Source organism: Rhinolophus ferrumequinum, chromosome 7 (genome assembly GCF_004115265.2).
Source record: "Rhinolophus ferrumequinum isolate MPI-CBG mRhiFer1 chromosome 7, mRhiFer1_v1.p, whole genome shotgun sequence".
In the NCBI taxonomy this organism is placed as follows: domain Eukaryota; kingdom Metazoa; phylum Chordata; class Mammalia; order Chiroptera; family Rhinolophidae; genus Rhinolophus; species Rhinolophus ferrumequinum.
This window is the reverse complement of record NC_046290.1, coordinates 704,974-721,032: the sequence shown is the minus strand read 5'-3', so window position 1 is coordinate 721,032 and position 16,059 is coordinate 704,974. Positions and strand designations below refer to the sequence as shown.

Below are 16,059 nucleotides of genomic sequence, written 5' to 3'. Positions count from 1 at the left end.
GGCCAAGCCCTAACGCCAAAGCCTGACTTTGCAGGGGGCGTCAGGTAACCACTCAGCTGACTGGAGTGGAAGCCACACCTGAATACCCGGCAGGAGCAGTGTTGTCCCGTGACAACAACTTCCCGCAAGTGGAAGAAGGAGGCTGAGGCGATGGTGTCAGATGCCGTGTGAGAGACTCAGTGCCTGTTGCTGCTTTTTCAGCAGCGGTGGGGCAAGCGTCGCTGCATGGGGGCGGTGGGCAGGACTCGCCACGGGGGGCTTTGGACAGACTTCGGGGCACCCTGCAGTGCCATCCATTTTAAGATCCAGGGGCCCTTAGGCAGCGGTCGTGCGTGTGCTGTTTGCCCAGGTCTGGGCTGGCTGTGGGCACTGATGGCTCCTAGAAGCACACCTGACACAGGCTATTCACAGCCCACCATCTGGGGATTTTTCAGCACCCTGGACAGCGTTAGTCCGCCCAGGGACCTGTTTGTAAGGTGCTTAGAGAGGGGTGTGCTAGGTCTTCCCATGGGCTGCTCCCAGCAGCGCGGAGCCATGGACCCAATGGTCTCCATGTGGCAGGTCAGTAGCCAGCCTGTGTGAGGCCCAGAGCCTTAGACCTGCTCCCTGGCCGGCGGTGCTGGTGGGAGGCCGGCGGAGCGGGAGCACAGTGGGGTTGGGGGAGAGGCGCTGTCCCAAGGGCTCCGGAAGGGCAGGTCATGGCGTCGGCTGCAGGGCGGGCACCACAGAGTGACCGGGGGTCAGTGGACACAGTAGGACCCTGAATGATAATCGGTCTTTTTCTACCTTCTCGACACACATGTGGTCTTTGAGAAAGTTTAAAAGGACAACAGGCAGTGTTTCTGATGTGACCTCAGGAGTCGCCAGTCAGCCCTTGAGGAGGGTCCATCCTGGGTCCTGGGGCAAGTGGGCGGCCCTGGGTTCCCTGGGACAGTTCTCCCCGTCAGGCTGCCCTCCTCCCCTGAGACAGGCCCACGCTCCTGCTGCCTGCATGGGTCCCCTCACATGCTTAGTCACGACAGACGCTCCCCATGACGCAGATATTCCCGGGAAAGGGAACATCCATTTGCTTCTCCTTCATGGTCAGCCCTGCAGATTCCCACAACTCGTGGGGCGCAAGGCCCCACTGCAATGGGTGTGGCCTGTTTGGCAGTGGATCCTCTTCCCGTTTTGCCAGTGGCTTTGCCGAGCATAGCCTACGGCCACCCAGACGGTGCGGTGCAGGACCCCAGACTGCAGGGCCCAAGGAGCTGGACAACACACTGCCACCTGCTGGGCAAACAGCATGGACTGTGATGAGGGCTGGGCTGCCCCGAGCAGGGCGGGAGGGCATGTGGGTGTCGGCGGCACAGGCACAGGTGTCGGTCAGGATGAATATAATGGAGGCACACAGCTGGGCCCTCCTGCCACCCCCGCCCTCAGCACACCCCACTGTCCTGCAGCTCCAGGCGTGTGTCCCGCTGCGTATCCTCCTGCTTCCGTCGGCGCTGGGCGAGCAACTGGGCCAGCGCGACCCCTGGGACCCACAGTGCAGGAAGCAAGGACAGCAGCACGCAGACGGCCCACACCCAGCCCGGGTAGGACTTCTCCTGCTTCAAGGGGAACTGCTCCTGCAGGACACGAGGCCGCCGTGAGCATCGGGAAGTGGACAGCATCGCCCCCCACCCCCGCCCCCCTCCCTGGGCGGAGCGAGGCAGACCCTCGGCCACGTGGACGTGGGTTGTGCGGGCAGCTTCACTCCATCTCTTCCTGAAACAAACCAGCAGGTGGATGGATACAAAAGGTGCCCTGACCACCACGAGGGGCCCCACGGTGCTGCGGCCGCCTCAGCCTGACCCCCTGGGCATCGTCGGACCCCACGCTCCCTTCTCTCCTCTACGAGGGGGGCAACACCTCCCACGACTTCCGGCCCTTCTTGAGAGGTCCACAAGGCACTGCTGTGTCTCCAACAGGATGACAGTCACGGAAAGGCTTTGAGAAGCGCAGTGCCACGCCTGCCGCTCCTGCCCTGGTGTCTGGGACAGCACCCCTTTCTAAGGGCAATTTGGAACGAATTACTTCCACGCGCCCGACAATGGGGCACAGTGAGTTTCAGAGCAGACACCTGGGTGACAGGCCAGCCAGGCCACACGGCTGAGCACAGCCCGGCGGGCGAGGGCTGGACCAGAGTGCGGCCTGGGCACCCTCCCTGACAGGGCTTGGTGGCCGTTCTAGGACACGTGCTATGCGCACCTTCTCTTGTCTCAGACCAGGGGCGGGCAGTGAGCAGTGCCTGTCCCCACAGCACCTGGGACGTGTGGCTGGAGGCCGTGTCCCTGTACATAAGGCTCCCGGGACCTGTGATGTCGACAGAGTCTGGAATCTCTCCTGTCCTCCCGCCACCGGCCAAGGACCTTGCCCAAGGTTCCCCGGGCTGCCAGAGAGGCCTCTGATGCCCCAGGGGCCACTGGAGTTCCCATAGCGTCAGCCACATGGTCACTTAGGGTACATTTGTCCACCATGAGGGTCATCTGGGCCCTGGTTGGCACCAAGGCCAGGCCAGACCCACAGTGGGTCTCAGGGCCTCTGGGTCCCTCCGAAGGACCTACGTATTGGGGGTTCCAGGCTCTGTAGCTCAGCGGCGTCTGGGTCAGGAGGGCGAAGTAGGCCACAAAAATGGTCAGCAGGAGCAGGGGACTGATGACCTTCCAGGTCACCCGCCAGTAGAGGCCAGGCCGCCTCCCGGTCATCCATTCTATGTCATCACAGAACCTGCCACATAGACACGGGGTTCAGGCTCTCCCACCAGTGCCCTGCCTGCCCGCCCACCCACTCAGACTACAGCTTCATCCAATGTCACCAAGACATGGCCTGTGGGGCTGTCCCCACCTCCACTCCATCCTTTGCCCCCATGCCTTCCTGAGCAGCCACCAATGGGCAGCATTCACAGATCCTGACGAGGACTCAACCCCCTGGCCAACGTGTGAAAAAGGCCTGGTCAGTCAGTCCTGCCAAGGGAGAGCGCTGACCAGGGGCGGCCAGGCAGCAGGGAGGCGGTCAGCCCGGCCCCAGCCCAGCACCTGGGTGAGGTGCCAATGGACAGGACCTGCAGGTTTCAGCCCAGGAGGCTCAGCTCGGGTGAGAAGCAGCGAAGCTCTCGCCAGCCCGGCTGTGGGAGGGAAGCTGGCACCTGACCTGGTGCCCTCGGTGCACAGGGTGGAGAAGCCACCTTTGAGCCACTCTGGCCCAAGGGACGGGACAGAGGTGACCCAGGACGTGCAGCAGCTGCAGCGTCAGTTATGCCGAGCGTCCGGCTGGGAGACAGGCCTCCCCTCGCGGCCCCTCCCGGCTGGCGCCCCCCCTCCCCCCAGCCCCCACCCAGCTCCACTCCAGACGGTGCCTGAGTGTCTCCTGAGACCCATGGCTGGTCGGACTCCAGGGCTCACTGTCTGTCCCTCACACCAGGTCAGGCCCCCACCAGACAGCTGCCGCTCTCTTCCATCTCTCCGTGTGGTCAGTGTCCACCTCGGGACAAACCCACCGGCCCCTGTGCCCACAGAACAGATGAAGGCCTGACACTCATTGGCTCCCAGGGCCCCTTGGAGCCAAGGACAGAGAGCACAACCTCTAGGGCCACTCATGCAAAGCTGTGGTCAGGGGTGGCAGGTGTGAGTACGGGTGTGAGTACAGGTGTGAGTGCAGGTGTGAATATACGCATGAAGGACAGGTGTGAGTACAGGTGTGACAGGTGTGAGTGACACGTGTGTAGCAGGCCCAAGCCAGGTGGGATGGGCAGGATCAGAGCCGGGCCTTCTCAGAAGCCTCCAGGCAGGCATCCAGGTGGGCATCCAGGAAGGTGGATCTCCCAGTGCCCTAGTGTCCACCTATCCTTGGGCTTGAGGAGTCCACCCTGCATGGCTGGTGGCCATTTGTCACTCGCCTCCCCACAGACGGGGAGGCCGGCACAGCCAGGCAGGCGGGTCGTGTGGGTGCTTCTGTGGAACCCAGGGCGGGGCCTCAGATGGCCCCGTCTCACCCCGTCCCCAGCCCCGTCGCTGCCCCGGAGACCAGTTCCCTGAGGCCCAGACATCGCATCGCGGATGCCGGGAGCAGAGGGGCGGGACGCGGACAGGAATGCAACTCACCGGTCCAGCCCGTACACGTAGGCGACGCCGACCACCTCGAAGAAGGCGAAAAGGATGAGGTTCAGGGAGGCGGCGTGGCTGTCGAAGACCTCGAGCCAGTAGCTCCCGGACTGCAGCGTGAAGCAGGTGGCCGAGAGGAAGCAGGCCAGGCAGGCCGCCCCTGCACACGCACGACACCGCTGCTGGGCAGGTCGCCGGCGGCCCTCCCAGCTCCTCGCATCTCCTCTCCCGTCTGCCCATCCCCACCGCCACGGGCACTGCTCCCAGGGGCAGGAGGACACTGGGGTTGGCCTGAGCGTGCAGTGTGGGGCGGGAGGGGGTCTCTGCTCCCTGCACCTGACCCTCTGCTCCCCGGTGACATACTCGGGGACATCCAGCCAGCACAGGGCCGCCAGGACGAGTCCCTCCACCTGGGGCTGCAGCCCCGCTCCCGAGCCCTCACGGAGGAGGGCATCTGGCCACTCACCAGTTAGGACCTCCTTGGGGACCCATCTGGGCAGTACCCCCACATCCAGGAGCGGCGTGATGATGCCTTCCATGTTCCCAAACATGGATGACAGCCCCAAGGTGAACAGCATGGAGAAGAAGAGCACGGCCCACACGGGCGAACCCGGCATGTGCAGGATGGCCTCCGTGAAGACGATGAAGGCCAGGCCTGTGCCTGAGGCGCTCTGCAACACACACACGCAGCACCTGGGACACACGCACCAACGTGTCGTACACATGACACACACATGCACCAACACGCTTCCTGGCCTCAGGGCGGAGGCGGGGTCCCCTGCTGTCTGGGCTGTGCAGGGACAAGACACAGAAGCGTGTGAGGGAAAGGAACCTTCGCCCTCTGACAGCCTTTAGCCAACAGGTGATGTGGGACCCAGGGGCCTTGGGCTCAGGCTCCCCTCCTACCTCTGCCCTGGGGAGCTGCCTCCTGATTGCCCACCCCAGCCTGCCGCCCTGGTGCCCGGGGCTCAGCTCCCCGTCTATGTGGCTGCCCAGCTCTGGCACGGCCTGGCTCTGGGCATCAGTCACGCCCACTGCCCCGTCAGCCACCGGCAGCGAAGCCAGGCCCCTCGGTACCTTGTCCAGAAAGTCTTGCAGGTGGCAGGCCTCCAGGTGCAGCCCGGCCACCCTCTCGGGCTGGGTGGAATTCAGGTGTGTGAGGACGGTGGCATAGTCGTCCCGGGAGATGCTGTGCTCCGGGAAATCAAACTCATTGATGAGGTTGAGGATATTTCTGCAGGGACAGAGAGGCTGGCTGGGCGCTCGCCCTCGGGGGCGTCAGCCGGGGGTCTCGAGAACACCTGTGGCCACAGCTGGGGGTGCTGATTATTTACCTCATGCACACGGTGGGGAGGGAAGACTGTTCTCAGCCCAGAGGGGGCCCCAGGCCTGCAGGGGACGCTCCCTTGTGGGTACGACTAGACGGTGGCAGCTCCCTGCCTCCTGGACCTGTGGGTCCCCCACAGGCACTGGGCACAGCACTCCCTAGGGTTGCAGTAAGGGTGGCAGCCCCAGCGGACGTTTCAGCATTTGCAAATTTGCCCACTCCTTAAACTTATTTGTAACCTCGGAATTCACACCCGCAGCCCTTCTGCGGTTACTTGGGGACGCGGCCGCCCGGAGTGGCGCGTCCCGCCGAGGTCGGCTGGCTGTGCGATGCTTTCTTTCTTATTGCCCCACCACTGTGGGCACTGTCCTTGATACAGCCTCGCAGAGGCCTTGGCTTTCACATTCTGTCTGCGGTCGGTGGCGATTCTGAGGTTTCAAACTCTCCAGTGCAGCACAGCCATGCTGTCCTAAGGGCCTCCCGGGACACACGTCCAGGAGCAGTTCATGGATTAACGACTCGAGTTCCCAGGCGTCTCGGTGGAAGCGGCTGGCAGAGCTGAGTGGGCCCGTGCTGCTCACCAAAGTGCGGCCTGCAGCCTCTCCAGAACCTTCCAGGAGATGCACACGCTCAGCTGCTCCCAGAGCACCCCCTCCTGGGAGCGGCCACATCTGTCCTTTTCTTCCTCCCTCTGCTGGCGCAGCCCAGTTGGGACATCTGTCACCATAGACATGGACGCGGCCGGGTCGCCCTCTGGGGCTCTCAGGGGGTCCCTCCTGCCTCTTCCAGGTCCTGGTGCTCTAGGCCTTCCTAGGCTTGCGGCTGCGTCACTCCAACCTCTGCCTCCCTGTCATGTGGCCCTTCCCTGTGTGTCTGTGTGTCCCTTTCAGTCTCGTACGTATAGGGACGCGCTCATGCATTTGGGGCGCCCTCTCCAGTGTGACCTCATCCTTACCCACACTATCTGCAAAAACCCCATTTCCAAATCAGGTCACGTTCTAGGTTCCGGGGGACGTGCCCTTTGGGGGACACCCTCCTAAGGAAATAGAAGGTCAGGGTGTGGGACTCCCGGCAGCAGCCCCTGTCGGTGGCCTGAGGGCAGGCACTCACCCTTCCAGGCAGCGCCCGTGGTCTGTGGCCGCCTTAAACCCCAGGACAGAGAAGACAGCGATGGAGGCGTAGAGGGAGGTCGCGCTGTTGAGCAGGGCAACGGTCAGTGCGTCCTTCTCACAGTCGTTCCTGGGCAGACACAGGTAGGCACAGGCGGCTCTGTGGTTAGGCTCCTCGGGGAGGAACATGGTGCCTGCGCCTCAGCGCCCCCACTGGGACGCCCCGCTCTGCTCCTGGGGGTCTCAGGACGGCCCTGCCTCCAAGGCCCCAGGGTCTCAGGCACATGGACAGAGGGCTTTTCAGGGCATTCATGGAGGCTGGCGGTGGGTAGACTGCACACAGCTATTTCAAGTGACAGCTGAGGCAGTAACTTGTCAGTGCTGAGAGTGAAGCCCCCGGCCCACCTGGCCCCCGCCCTGCACCTGCTGTCCCCAGCTGCCTGGCACCAGCTCTTGCTGTGCAGCTCACGATGCCACCGTCCTCGCGGGGTCCCGCTGTGGCTCCCTGTGGAGCGGAGGCCTGAGCCTGCTCCAGGGACCACAGAGGAGCGCACACTGCGTTTCTGCTCTGCGACCTCGTGTGTCACACGCGGGGCTCGCGGGGTCGCTGTCAGCCCCAGTGATGACCTTGTTCTTGGGTTTGACTGCCTGGCTCCGGAACGGACCGGAAGCTGCCGTAGAGGCCCTGCTGTCCAGCCCTCAGGGGATGACTCAGTAATTGCTAGAATCCCCAGGTCTGGTCTTATCTCAGGTTCACCCTAGGTCACCCTCCGTCCCAGGCCGTGAGTCCCAATAAAGACGTGCTGAGCGTGGGGATGGGTGCCACCCGAGCCCCACCCACCTGGGCAGGTTGTAACTTGCAAATGCGATGTGTCCTCCTATTGCCAAGGACAGAGAGAAGAATATCTGGGTGGCTGCATCCAGCCACACGCGGGGGTTCTGGAGGGTGTGCACCTGGAGGGGACAGGGGACGGGAGCCTTGTTGTGCCACAGACAAGCCACCATGGCCCGGGCGCCTGCTGTCCCAGAATGGTGCCAGGGCTTCCTCCAGGGTGGCAGTCATGAATGGTGTCACCCGCTCAGGCCCCGGGACAGCTATAGACCAGCCAAGGACCTTGGAAAGGCAGTTAGCACAGCAAACGCGGCCTCGAGTCCTGTGGCATCTCAGATAACCCACGGCTCGCGTCCACATGGGACATGGGGGTGTGGGCACTTGGTGGCAGACCTCAGGGCCGGGAATGGTCTGGGCGACCCAAGCCTGGATGTTTTTATTCTGCTCCTCAGACCTGCTGGGCTGGGCGACTGGAGGGCCCCCAGGGGGTCCATCCGCACATAGTGCCTGATGTTTCTGCTGCCAGGAACCTGGGGAAACCCACGTCCACACACAGGTGTCCCTTCCCTTCCCCTGGGGCGGGGCACTGCCTGGGGGCCTGGGGGCTGCAGAACATGGGGTGGTCTAGAAGGGCTGTGGGCTCTGGTGGGCAAGCGCCTTGTCCTGTGGCCGCTCGCCTGCTGGGGCCGTGCAGCTAGATGAGCTCTCAGAGGGGTGCAGTCCAGGGCACTAGCAGCAGGACCCTGGGTCCCCAGCCTGCCTCTCCACTGACCCCCGGCCGCCAGCATCCCACAGGCAGGCCCCAGAGTCTGCGTGTCCTAAACTGCGTCCTCCTGCCTGGCTCCGACCCTGACCACCTCACCCTCCCCACCCCCACGGCCAGGGCATGGGACAAGGGGGCTGGGCCGTGGCCCTGACGGCAGTGCCCTCTGGAGCCTGGACTTCATTGGACGCCCACTTACGTTGGGGGTGAACAGGTAGATTAGCCCTTCGACCGCCCCGGGCAGGGTGAGTCCTCTGATGAGGAAGATCGTCAGGACCAGGTAAGGGAACGAGGCTGTGAAATAAATCGCCTGTAAAAAGGCCAGATTGTGAGACTTTTCAGTGACATCTGTTCCATATAAAAACCTTCAGAGCAGCAGGCGTGTGGAACCGCCTCGTGGGCCAGTGACCCATCACGTGTCTAGGACTCCAGCTGGGTGGGGGCGGAGGGCACTGTGGGCGTGGGAGTGGGGATGGGCTCCAGTGACGCTCGGAGGGCTTGCGGTTCACGGCCATGGTCACCCTGGACTCGCGCGTGCGTTGTGCCCGTGGGTCAGCTGAGGTGGGCACTGACCCCCTGGTGGTGGCCTCCGTCGTCCACACTGCAGGCCCTCAGCTCTCGCTCTCCCCCCACCCCCGGCTGGCTGCTCACAGAGTCCTGGGGCTGCACAGCTGCCCACACCCTCCCCCCAAGAGCAGGACAGTTCCCAGTTCTCAGTCAGGTTTGGGCAGGGGTCTGTACACCAGTGCCCACACAAAATAAACCTCCAAGTGGATGCCTTTCCTTACTGCCCTCCAAGCCTCAAATAAAGACTGACTTGGGGGGGTCACCCAGACCCATCTTTAGGTACTTCCGTAGCAGTGTTATGTGGCATTTCTGGCTGGCTTGTGGGGCCTCCTGGGGTCCCTGCTCTGCCTCAGAATTCCAATCCTGTCAAGCATGGTGACCCTCATATGGGAGTGACAGTGACTTCTGCACACTGGGTCCGTGGAGAGCTGCACAGCCGCCCTCGGCAGCTGTGACCCAGAGGCGCCTGGACTCCACGTGGCTGCTGCGTCCACTGGCCTTGCCCACGCGGGTCCACAGGCTGTGCTAGGAGGGGTGTGGATGGCAGTGACACAGGGTGGGGCACTTGAGCTGGGCCCCTCGAAAGGCCGGCTTGCGAGCTGGCAGGCAAGCTCCCCTGGTCCTTTCTGTGTGGAAACCATGCAGTATGTTTTTCCTCACTGTGTCTTTCTCTCTAAAAGACAGTCAATTGTTTCAAGCAAAAATGTAACCATGCACTTCCTGTTTATAGCGTATAATAAGATGTATGACTGCAGCATGAAAGCGTGGCGGGAGGAGGCAGGTGGGACGTGGGAGGTCCTCCTTCTACATGCCGCGCTGCTCGGGGACCGCGATGAGCTGGCGCACGGACACAAAAGAAAGCGCTATCGCTAACGAGCCAACAGAGCTCGCAGAGCGCGGCCGTGGAGAAGACTCAACGAAGAAACAGGGACAAGGAGAAAACAAACACAAGAGGACTTGAACCGGCCACATCGATAATCGCACTAAACGTAGACACTCTGAAAACCCCCAAACCAAAGGCAAGGACCAGCAGATCAGGGCAAAAAGCGAGACCCAAGAGCACGCAGTCAACAAGAGGCACACTTTAACCCCAGAGGCCCTGACAGGTTAAAAGAACAAGAACAGGGCCGGCCTGGTGGCTCAGGCGGTTAGAGCTCCATGCTCCTAACTCCGAAGGCTGCCGGTTCGATTCCCACATGGGCCAGTGGGCTTTCAACCACAAGGTTGCCAGTTCGATTCCTCGACTCCCTCAAGGGATGGTGGGTTCCGCCCCCTGCAACTAAGATTGAACACGGCACCTTGAGCTGAGCTGCCGCTGAGCTCCCAGATGGCTCAGTTGGTTGGAGCGTGTCCTCTCAACCACAAGGTTGCCGGTTCAACTCCCGCAAGGGATGGTGGGCTGTGCCCCCTGCAACTAGCAATGGTGATTGGACCTGGAGCTGAGCTGCGCCCTCCACAACTAAGACTGAAAGGACAACAACTTGACTTGGAAAACAGGCCTGGAAGTACATACTGTTCCCCAATAAAGTCCTGTTCCCCTTCCCCAATAAAATCTTTAAAAAAAAAAAAAAAAAGAACAAGAACATACGACGTGGACGTGGTCAAAGATGGCAGGTGGCTATTTTAACACCTCAGGTGACTTCAGAGTGAAGGCTGGGACCAGGGTCAGGATGGTCCCTTCCCAGTGAAAAAGACTGGTGTTCTCCTGGAGACACCACCGTCCTGCCGCCCACGCCCCTCCCAGCAGAGCCTGTGAACCGTGTCAACACTGGTGGTACCGGGAGACCTCTGCAGCTGCAGGAGCTGAGGCGTGGGGCCGGCCGCAGACTCTCACCTTCCCCGTGGACTCGATGCCTCTGATGACACAGAGGTACACGACCGCCCAGCAGGCGGCCAAGCAGGCCAGCAGCCGCCACTGCACGGAGCCGCTGTGCTCAATGGCAGCTGTGACGTTCAGCGTCTGCCGGTACCAGAAGTAGCTCACGGTGCTCGTGGCCCGGCACTCCTCCACGAACCCTGGAACCAGGCGGTCCCGTCATGCACTGGCCACAGGATGCAGGCAGGACTCAGGCTTTGCAGCCCCCCCTCCAGGAGCCATTCTGGGGGCGCGGGGCATGCCAGCAGGACCCCGGTGAGGTCGGGACCTAAAGACCTAGCTCAGGAAAGCAGCTCCCTCCCTCTCAGCACCGTGGCCGAGCACGGCCGCCAGCCCCACAAGCTGCGTTGTGAACAACAGGGCGTACGTGGGCCCCGGGTCCAGCAGTGAACAGACACACGGGGCGAAGAGAACTGGACCTGAAATGCGTGGCTTTGGAGCAGTCGCGCAGGCTTGGGGCAAGGCGAGCGCGACGACCGGGCCCTGCATCACCTGTGCGATTGAGGTCCAGCGGGCAGGTGCCCCAGGGCAGCGGCTGCTGGAAGGAGTTGAGCAGGTACCACAGCACCCAGGTCAGCACCATGTTGTAGTAGAGGCTGATCAGGAAGGACACGGAGAGGCAGCCCAGCCCTGCAGGCACGCCACCATCACCACCTCCCGCCACAGACGGCCTGACGCCTCACCCCCGGGCCATCCCCACTGCCCGCGGCTGGCCTGCCTCTGGCCACACCGCCTGAGGGGCAATGCCTCACCGTGTGACCCTCTGCCCACCCCGTCCCCGTGCCCGCCAGCTCCCGGGACGTGCTGGCCCGATGTGCACAGCTCGCAGTGACTGAGCACATGGCACAGGACTGAGTCCTCCTCCTGCACCCTGAGCTCACCCCACAGCACCCCCCACCCAAGTCGTTTGTCAGGGGACCGAACGAGGCTTCCACAGAGCGTGATGGGGACGCTGCTGCCTGGTCTCGGGTCTCCCTGCCCCTCACATCAGGGCACCTCCTTCCTCTGCAGGCTCCAGGCCACTGGCATTGTGCCCACGTGACGAGCAAACCCGCAGCCCCACCCTGGCCCCCCCAGCAATGGTGAGCAGGGGTGCAGCAGGCTGCGTACCGACTCCGCCCAGGTAGGGCGAGATGGCCATCCAGACCCCAACACTGCCTCTGCGCAGACGCTGCCCGATGGCCAGCTCAATGTGGAATAGTGGGATCCCCTCCAAGAACAGGGCAATGAAGTAGGGGATGAGGAAGGCCCCTGCAAGGACACGGCGGTCAGCAGTGGACGGACGGAGCGCAGGGCAGATAAGCACTGCGGACCCCTGAGGTGACAGGACCCGTGCGCTGTTTCACCAACAGGTAGGCTGTTCTGCTCCCACGGACACCCCAGGACCCGGGGCCAGGAGCTGGGCTCACTGACCTCTGCAGCTTCTCCCTGAGCTGGCTGGGACCAGTGACCCCACGGTCTCTCACCTGGAGCGTCACCCACACGCCTGCCCAGGTGCCAGAAGGTGGCCCACAGAGCACAGCAGGGTGAGGGCCCCACGGTGCCCAGAGTGCAAGGAACAGAACAAAACGCTCGGTTCCATGGTGTCAACGGGTGGCTCAGTTGGTTGGAGTGAGTCCTCTCAACCACAAGGTTGCTGGTTCGACTCCCCCAAGGAATGGTGGGCTGTGCCCCCTGCAACTAACAACGGCAACTGGACCTGGAGCTGAGCTGCACCCTCCACAACTAAGACTGAAAGGACAACAGCTTGACTTGGAAAAAGTCCTGGAAATACACACTGTTCCCCAATAAAGTCCTGTCTCCTTTCCCCAATAAAATCTTTAAGAAAACAAAAGAAAATAAAAATCGCTCGGTCCCCAGCGCTGAGCGGGGCCCTGGCCCCTCGCGGAGCCCACAGACCTGGGGACCCAGCGCCATCAGGAGCAGCAGCTCCCGCTGGTGGGCACTGCCATGTGTGAGAAGAACAGGGTCCCCAGCAGGCTGTTGTCACCGTCACCACAGAGTACGACGGTGTTTATGTGACAATCATTGCCAATTCTGTTACAATGTTGCCTGAGTCTTACATTTGAAGAGGAACTTTACAAAGCTGAGTGATCACGAGTGGGACAGAAAACACTGGTCACCCCAGTGTGACGCACGTGGCCAGCGCCTGCATCCCGTCTCCCAACAGTCACCGTGGTCAAAGTGACACAAAAAAGCCCTTTGCACACATGGGGGTACGTTTTTAGGAAAAGAGGGAATTAAAGAAATTTAAATATTTCATGACATTTTACCAAGTGTTTCACATCTGTAAATGTATCCTAAAGAAGCATTTCAAAAACGGGGGACCCCCCTTTGCCAAGGACTAGGGGTTCCGCTGGTGACAGGCACTGTGTTGTCCCTGGTGGCCCTGGGGGCACAGGCCAGCACGGAAACACGGCCTCGCCCTCGGCAGCCACAGCCCACGCCTGCGGTCACGAGGACCTGGGAGGTTAGTCCTCGGACACTCGGGCACACGTACCCTGGACATGGCTAACCGGCTACGGTGAGTGAAGCGTCAGAGGTTGGTGACCGCCAGTACGTCGGGCCTTGCTTCCCGCCCACACCCCATCACACTCCTTCCTGATGCCAAGGGCAGCAGAGGGCCCAGGGGGCAACAGGGCCATGTGGCTTCCTGAGGGGCCGTCCTGCCGCCAACCCCAGAAAGGCTCTGACACCCGTCAGGGCAGCAGTGACAGGCAGGCCCCTCACCAGACCCTGCTTCTGTCCTCTTTGCTCTGCAGAGCCCTCCCGCCCCGTCCCCCACCACACGGCCAAGAGGGTCACCTGTCTGTCCTCAAGAAGGGAAGGATGCTGCCCCGACCAGAAAACGAGGCATGAGAACTGAGCACCGCCATTTCCCGGGCAGGCAGGAGGCCAGGTGACCACCTGAGGGAGAGGCCACTCGCATCTCCAAGCGGAGACCCCATGGAGCCAGGTGACCACCACCAGGGAACTTGGGAGCCCTCAGGTGTCACAGGAGCAGAAGGAAGCTGGCACTGAGCCCAAAACGGCCCCTACAAGGTGGGACCCCAGAAAAGGGGGAGCCTGGCCTGTGAAGTCCCCCGCCCATCGCGTCTGGGGACAGACTCGGGCGACATCCTGTCAGGTGCCGAGGGTGGATGCTGTCGGTACCTTCACGTCCCCAGCACTATGGTGGAAAGTGACGTTTCTGCCGCACGAAGACAGACAAGTGTCTGGAGTAAGCGACTGCGGGCTGTTTTCCCACCACCCGCGGCCCCCTGTGGACCTGCCATCTTAGGGAAGCTTGGGGGTGAAACCAGAGCCCCTGCCACGTGAACAAGGGTGCCAGCCTGGCAGGTAGCACAGCAACGCCAAGGCCAGGCTGAACAGAAGCAGCATTTGGAGGGTTCCTCTGGGTCCCAAAGACCCTGGTGCCCTGTCCCCAAAGGGCCAGGTTTCTCCCTGGGTGGTAGTGTATCTCTAATTCCCAGGGTGGGGACCGGCGGCCGCTGTCCCCTGGTCCCAGGCAGGCTCACCTCCGCCATGGCTCTGGCACAGGTAGGGAAATCTCCAGAGGTTGCCCAGGCCCACGGCAAAGCCCACGCAGCTGAGCAGGTACTGTAGCTTGCTGTCCCACTTGGGCCTCTGGTCCCCGCTGCTGCCCCCCAGTGGGTCTGGTCCTGGGGCACACGCCATGCCCGCGCTCCGGTTCTGTGGAGCCGCGGAAGCCCCGGCAGTTCCCCCTTCAAGTGCAGGCCCCGTCATTTAAAGGAAAACCGTGGGGCCCGTTAATTGGTAACCAGGGCCAGGGCCGAGCTCTGGGGCCTCATCCCTCCCTGAACCCCTCCGGCCCCTACCCGCATTGTTCTGACAACCTGCGGGTGCCACCACCAAGGAACCGGTCCCTTCCAGGGACTCTCGGGCCCCAAGTCCAGGGCACATGCAGCTACTCTGTGAGATAATCGTTGACTCACACATCCTCGTCCAGTTCTACAGCCCGTGAGCCCAGCTCCCCTGATGGCAACATCCTGCAGACCTCTTGTCGAAGTCACAGTGCGATGCTGGCAGCCCTGTGTCAATTCAGGACCTTCTGCCCGCCAGGGATGGTCCCTCTGGGCCCCTTGCATGGCCACACCCACCTCCCTTCCCATCTATCCCCTCCCTAACCCCCTGGCAGCTTCCTATTTATAGTTGTCATTTCAAGAATGTTATACAAATGGGTTCACACAGTGTGACCTTTTGGTCGGAGGTGGGGGCGGGGATGGGAGTGTCTCTCTCCTCTCGGCCCTGGAGCTTGTTCCCCTTCCTTAGTCCTTAGTGTCCACTGCCACTGTCAAGCAGCGGGCAGGTGGGACAGGGTGACACCCACTGTAGAAGGGAGGGGTGGGCTCAGCCGGCTTGGGGGACATGTGGGACCTGCCCTCGAGGAAGAGGAGATGAGCTGACATGGGGTGGATCCAGCCTGGACGCTCCCACTGGGGGCTCCTGGACATGGAGACCACCCCCTGCTGGTTCTTCCACCAGGACAGGCCAGGGCCCCACACCTACAAGTCTCACTTTCCCTGGACACTGCGTCTCTCAGCAGTGTGGCCGCGACCCCAGATATGGGTCCTGGAAGTGTGGGCCTTGTGGACACAGTTTTAAGAGATTCTTTTTTGGGTGAGAGGGATAAGTGACAAAGGGGAGAATCAAAGATGCAAAGGAGGGGAAGGAGGGAAGGGAGAGGAGGAGAGGAGGGGAGGGAGAGGAGGGCAGGGGCGGGGGGCGGCCCAGCCCAGTAAACCTTGCCAGCAGCTCCTGTGTCCAGAAGCCAACCCCCCACACACACCCCCTCCCCCCCCACACCCCCCTTCTTCCCCCCAGGAACCTCGGGCAGTGGGAGGGGCCACCACCCACCATGTTGTGGCTTCTTCAGAGGAAACCCGGAAACCAGAACTGAGGTCCTGGGCCAACCCTTCGAGACGGCTGGGCTGTTCCCTCTGCCCATCCCTCTGTGTTTGGACAACATGTAGGCCGAGGATATGAAACACAGTGATTTATTTAGACAGGTACACTTGATGCTCTTAAAACCTGCTGTGGGGACAGAGCCCCAGAGAGCAGTTTCCCGGCTCTTGGCCTCATGTGGAAAGGGGCTGGCTCGGGTAATAGATGGCCGTCAGCTGTGGCTGGTTGGCCGTCAGCTGTAACCAGTGAGCCATTGGCCACTAATATAACTGCCACGGCTGCAGAGGAGAGAGGAGGAGACTGAAGGAGAGTGGAGGAGAGTCGGTCGGTTGGCAGCAAAGCGGACAGCAGGTCACACATCGTGTGAACCCAGCCTCCAGCGAGACCATAGTGGTATGACTCCCCTACCTATGGCTCCGTGGGTGTTCCTTTTTGGCCTAGCCATATCCTGTGTTCTTGTGTGGGGAGCGGGAGCAGGGACCCCTCATGCCACCCTGCCTGACACCCCGCACAACACCTGCATTTCTATCAATTT

General features: G+C 62.0%; 1 protein-coding gene across 1 annotated transcript; it reads right to left on the bottom strand.

The window, feature by feature from the left end:
• Positions 1-1,407: 1,407 nt before the first annotated feature.
• SLC6A18 (solute carrier family 6 member 18) lies at positions 1,408-14,276 on the bottom strand. Its single transcript, XM_033110907.1, has 12 exons — positions 14,117-14,276; positions 11,709-11,849; positions 11,091-11,228; positions 10,557-10,738; positions 8,355-8,465; positions 7,402-7,514; positions 6,562-6,690; positions 5,202-5,358; positions 4,591-4,795; positions 4,125-4,284; positions 2,589-2,751; positions 1,408-1,610 (listed from the first exon to the last, which is right to left on the bottom strand). Exons 1-12 carry the CDS (start codon positions 14,274-14,276, stop codon positions 1,419-1,421), a joined length of 1,851 nt encoding a protein of 616 aa, XP_032966798.1. The 3' UTR covers positions 1,408-1,418.
• Between the last annotated feature and the right edge of the window lie 1,783 nt (positions 14,277-16,059).

Coding starts and splice junctions, on each gene's coding strand:
- SLC6A18 (XM_033110907.1), bottom strand. CDS start 14,276: ATGGCGTGTGCCCCAGGACCAGACCCACTGGGGGGCAGCAGCGGGGAC. Junction 11,850..14,116: donor GTGCCAGAGCCATGGCGGAG/GTGAGCCTGCCT, acceptor GTGTCCTTGCAG/GGGCCTTCCTCATCCCCTAC. Junction 10,739..11,090: donor GCTGGACCTCAATCGCACAG/GTGATGCAGGGC, acceptor GCCTGGTTCCAG/GGTTCGTGGAGGAGTGCCGG.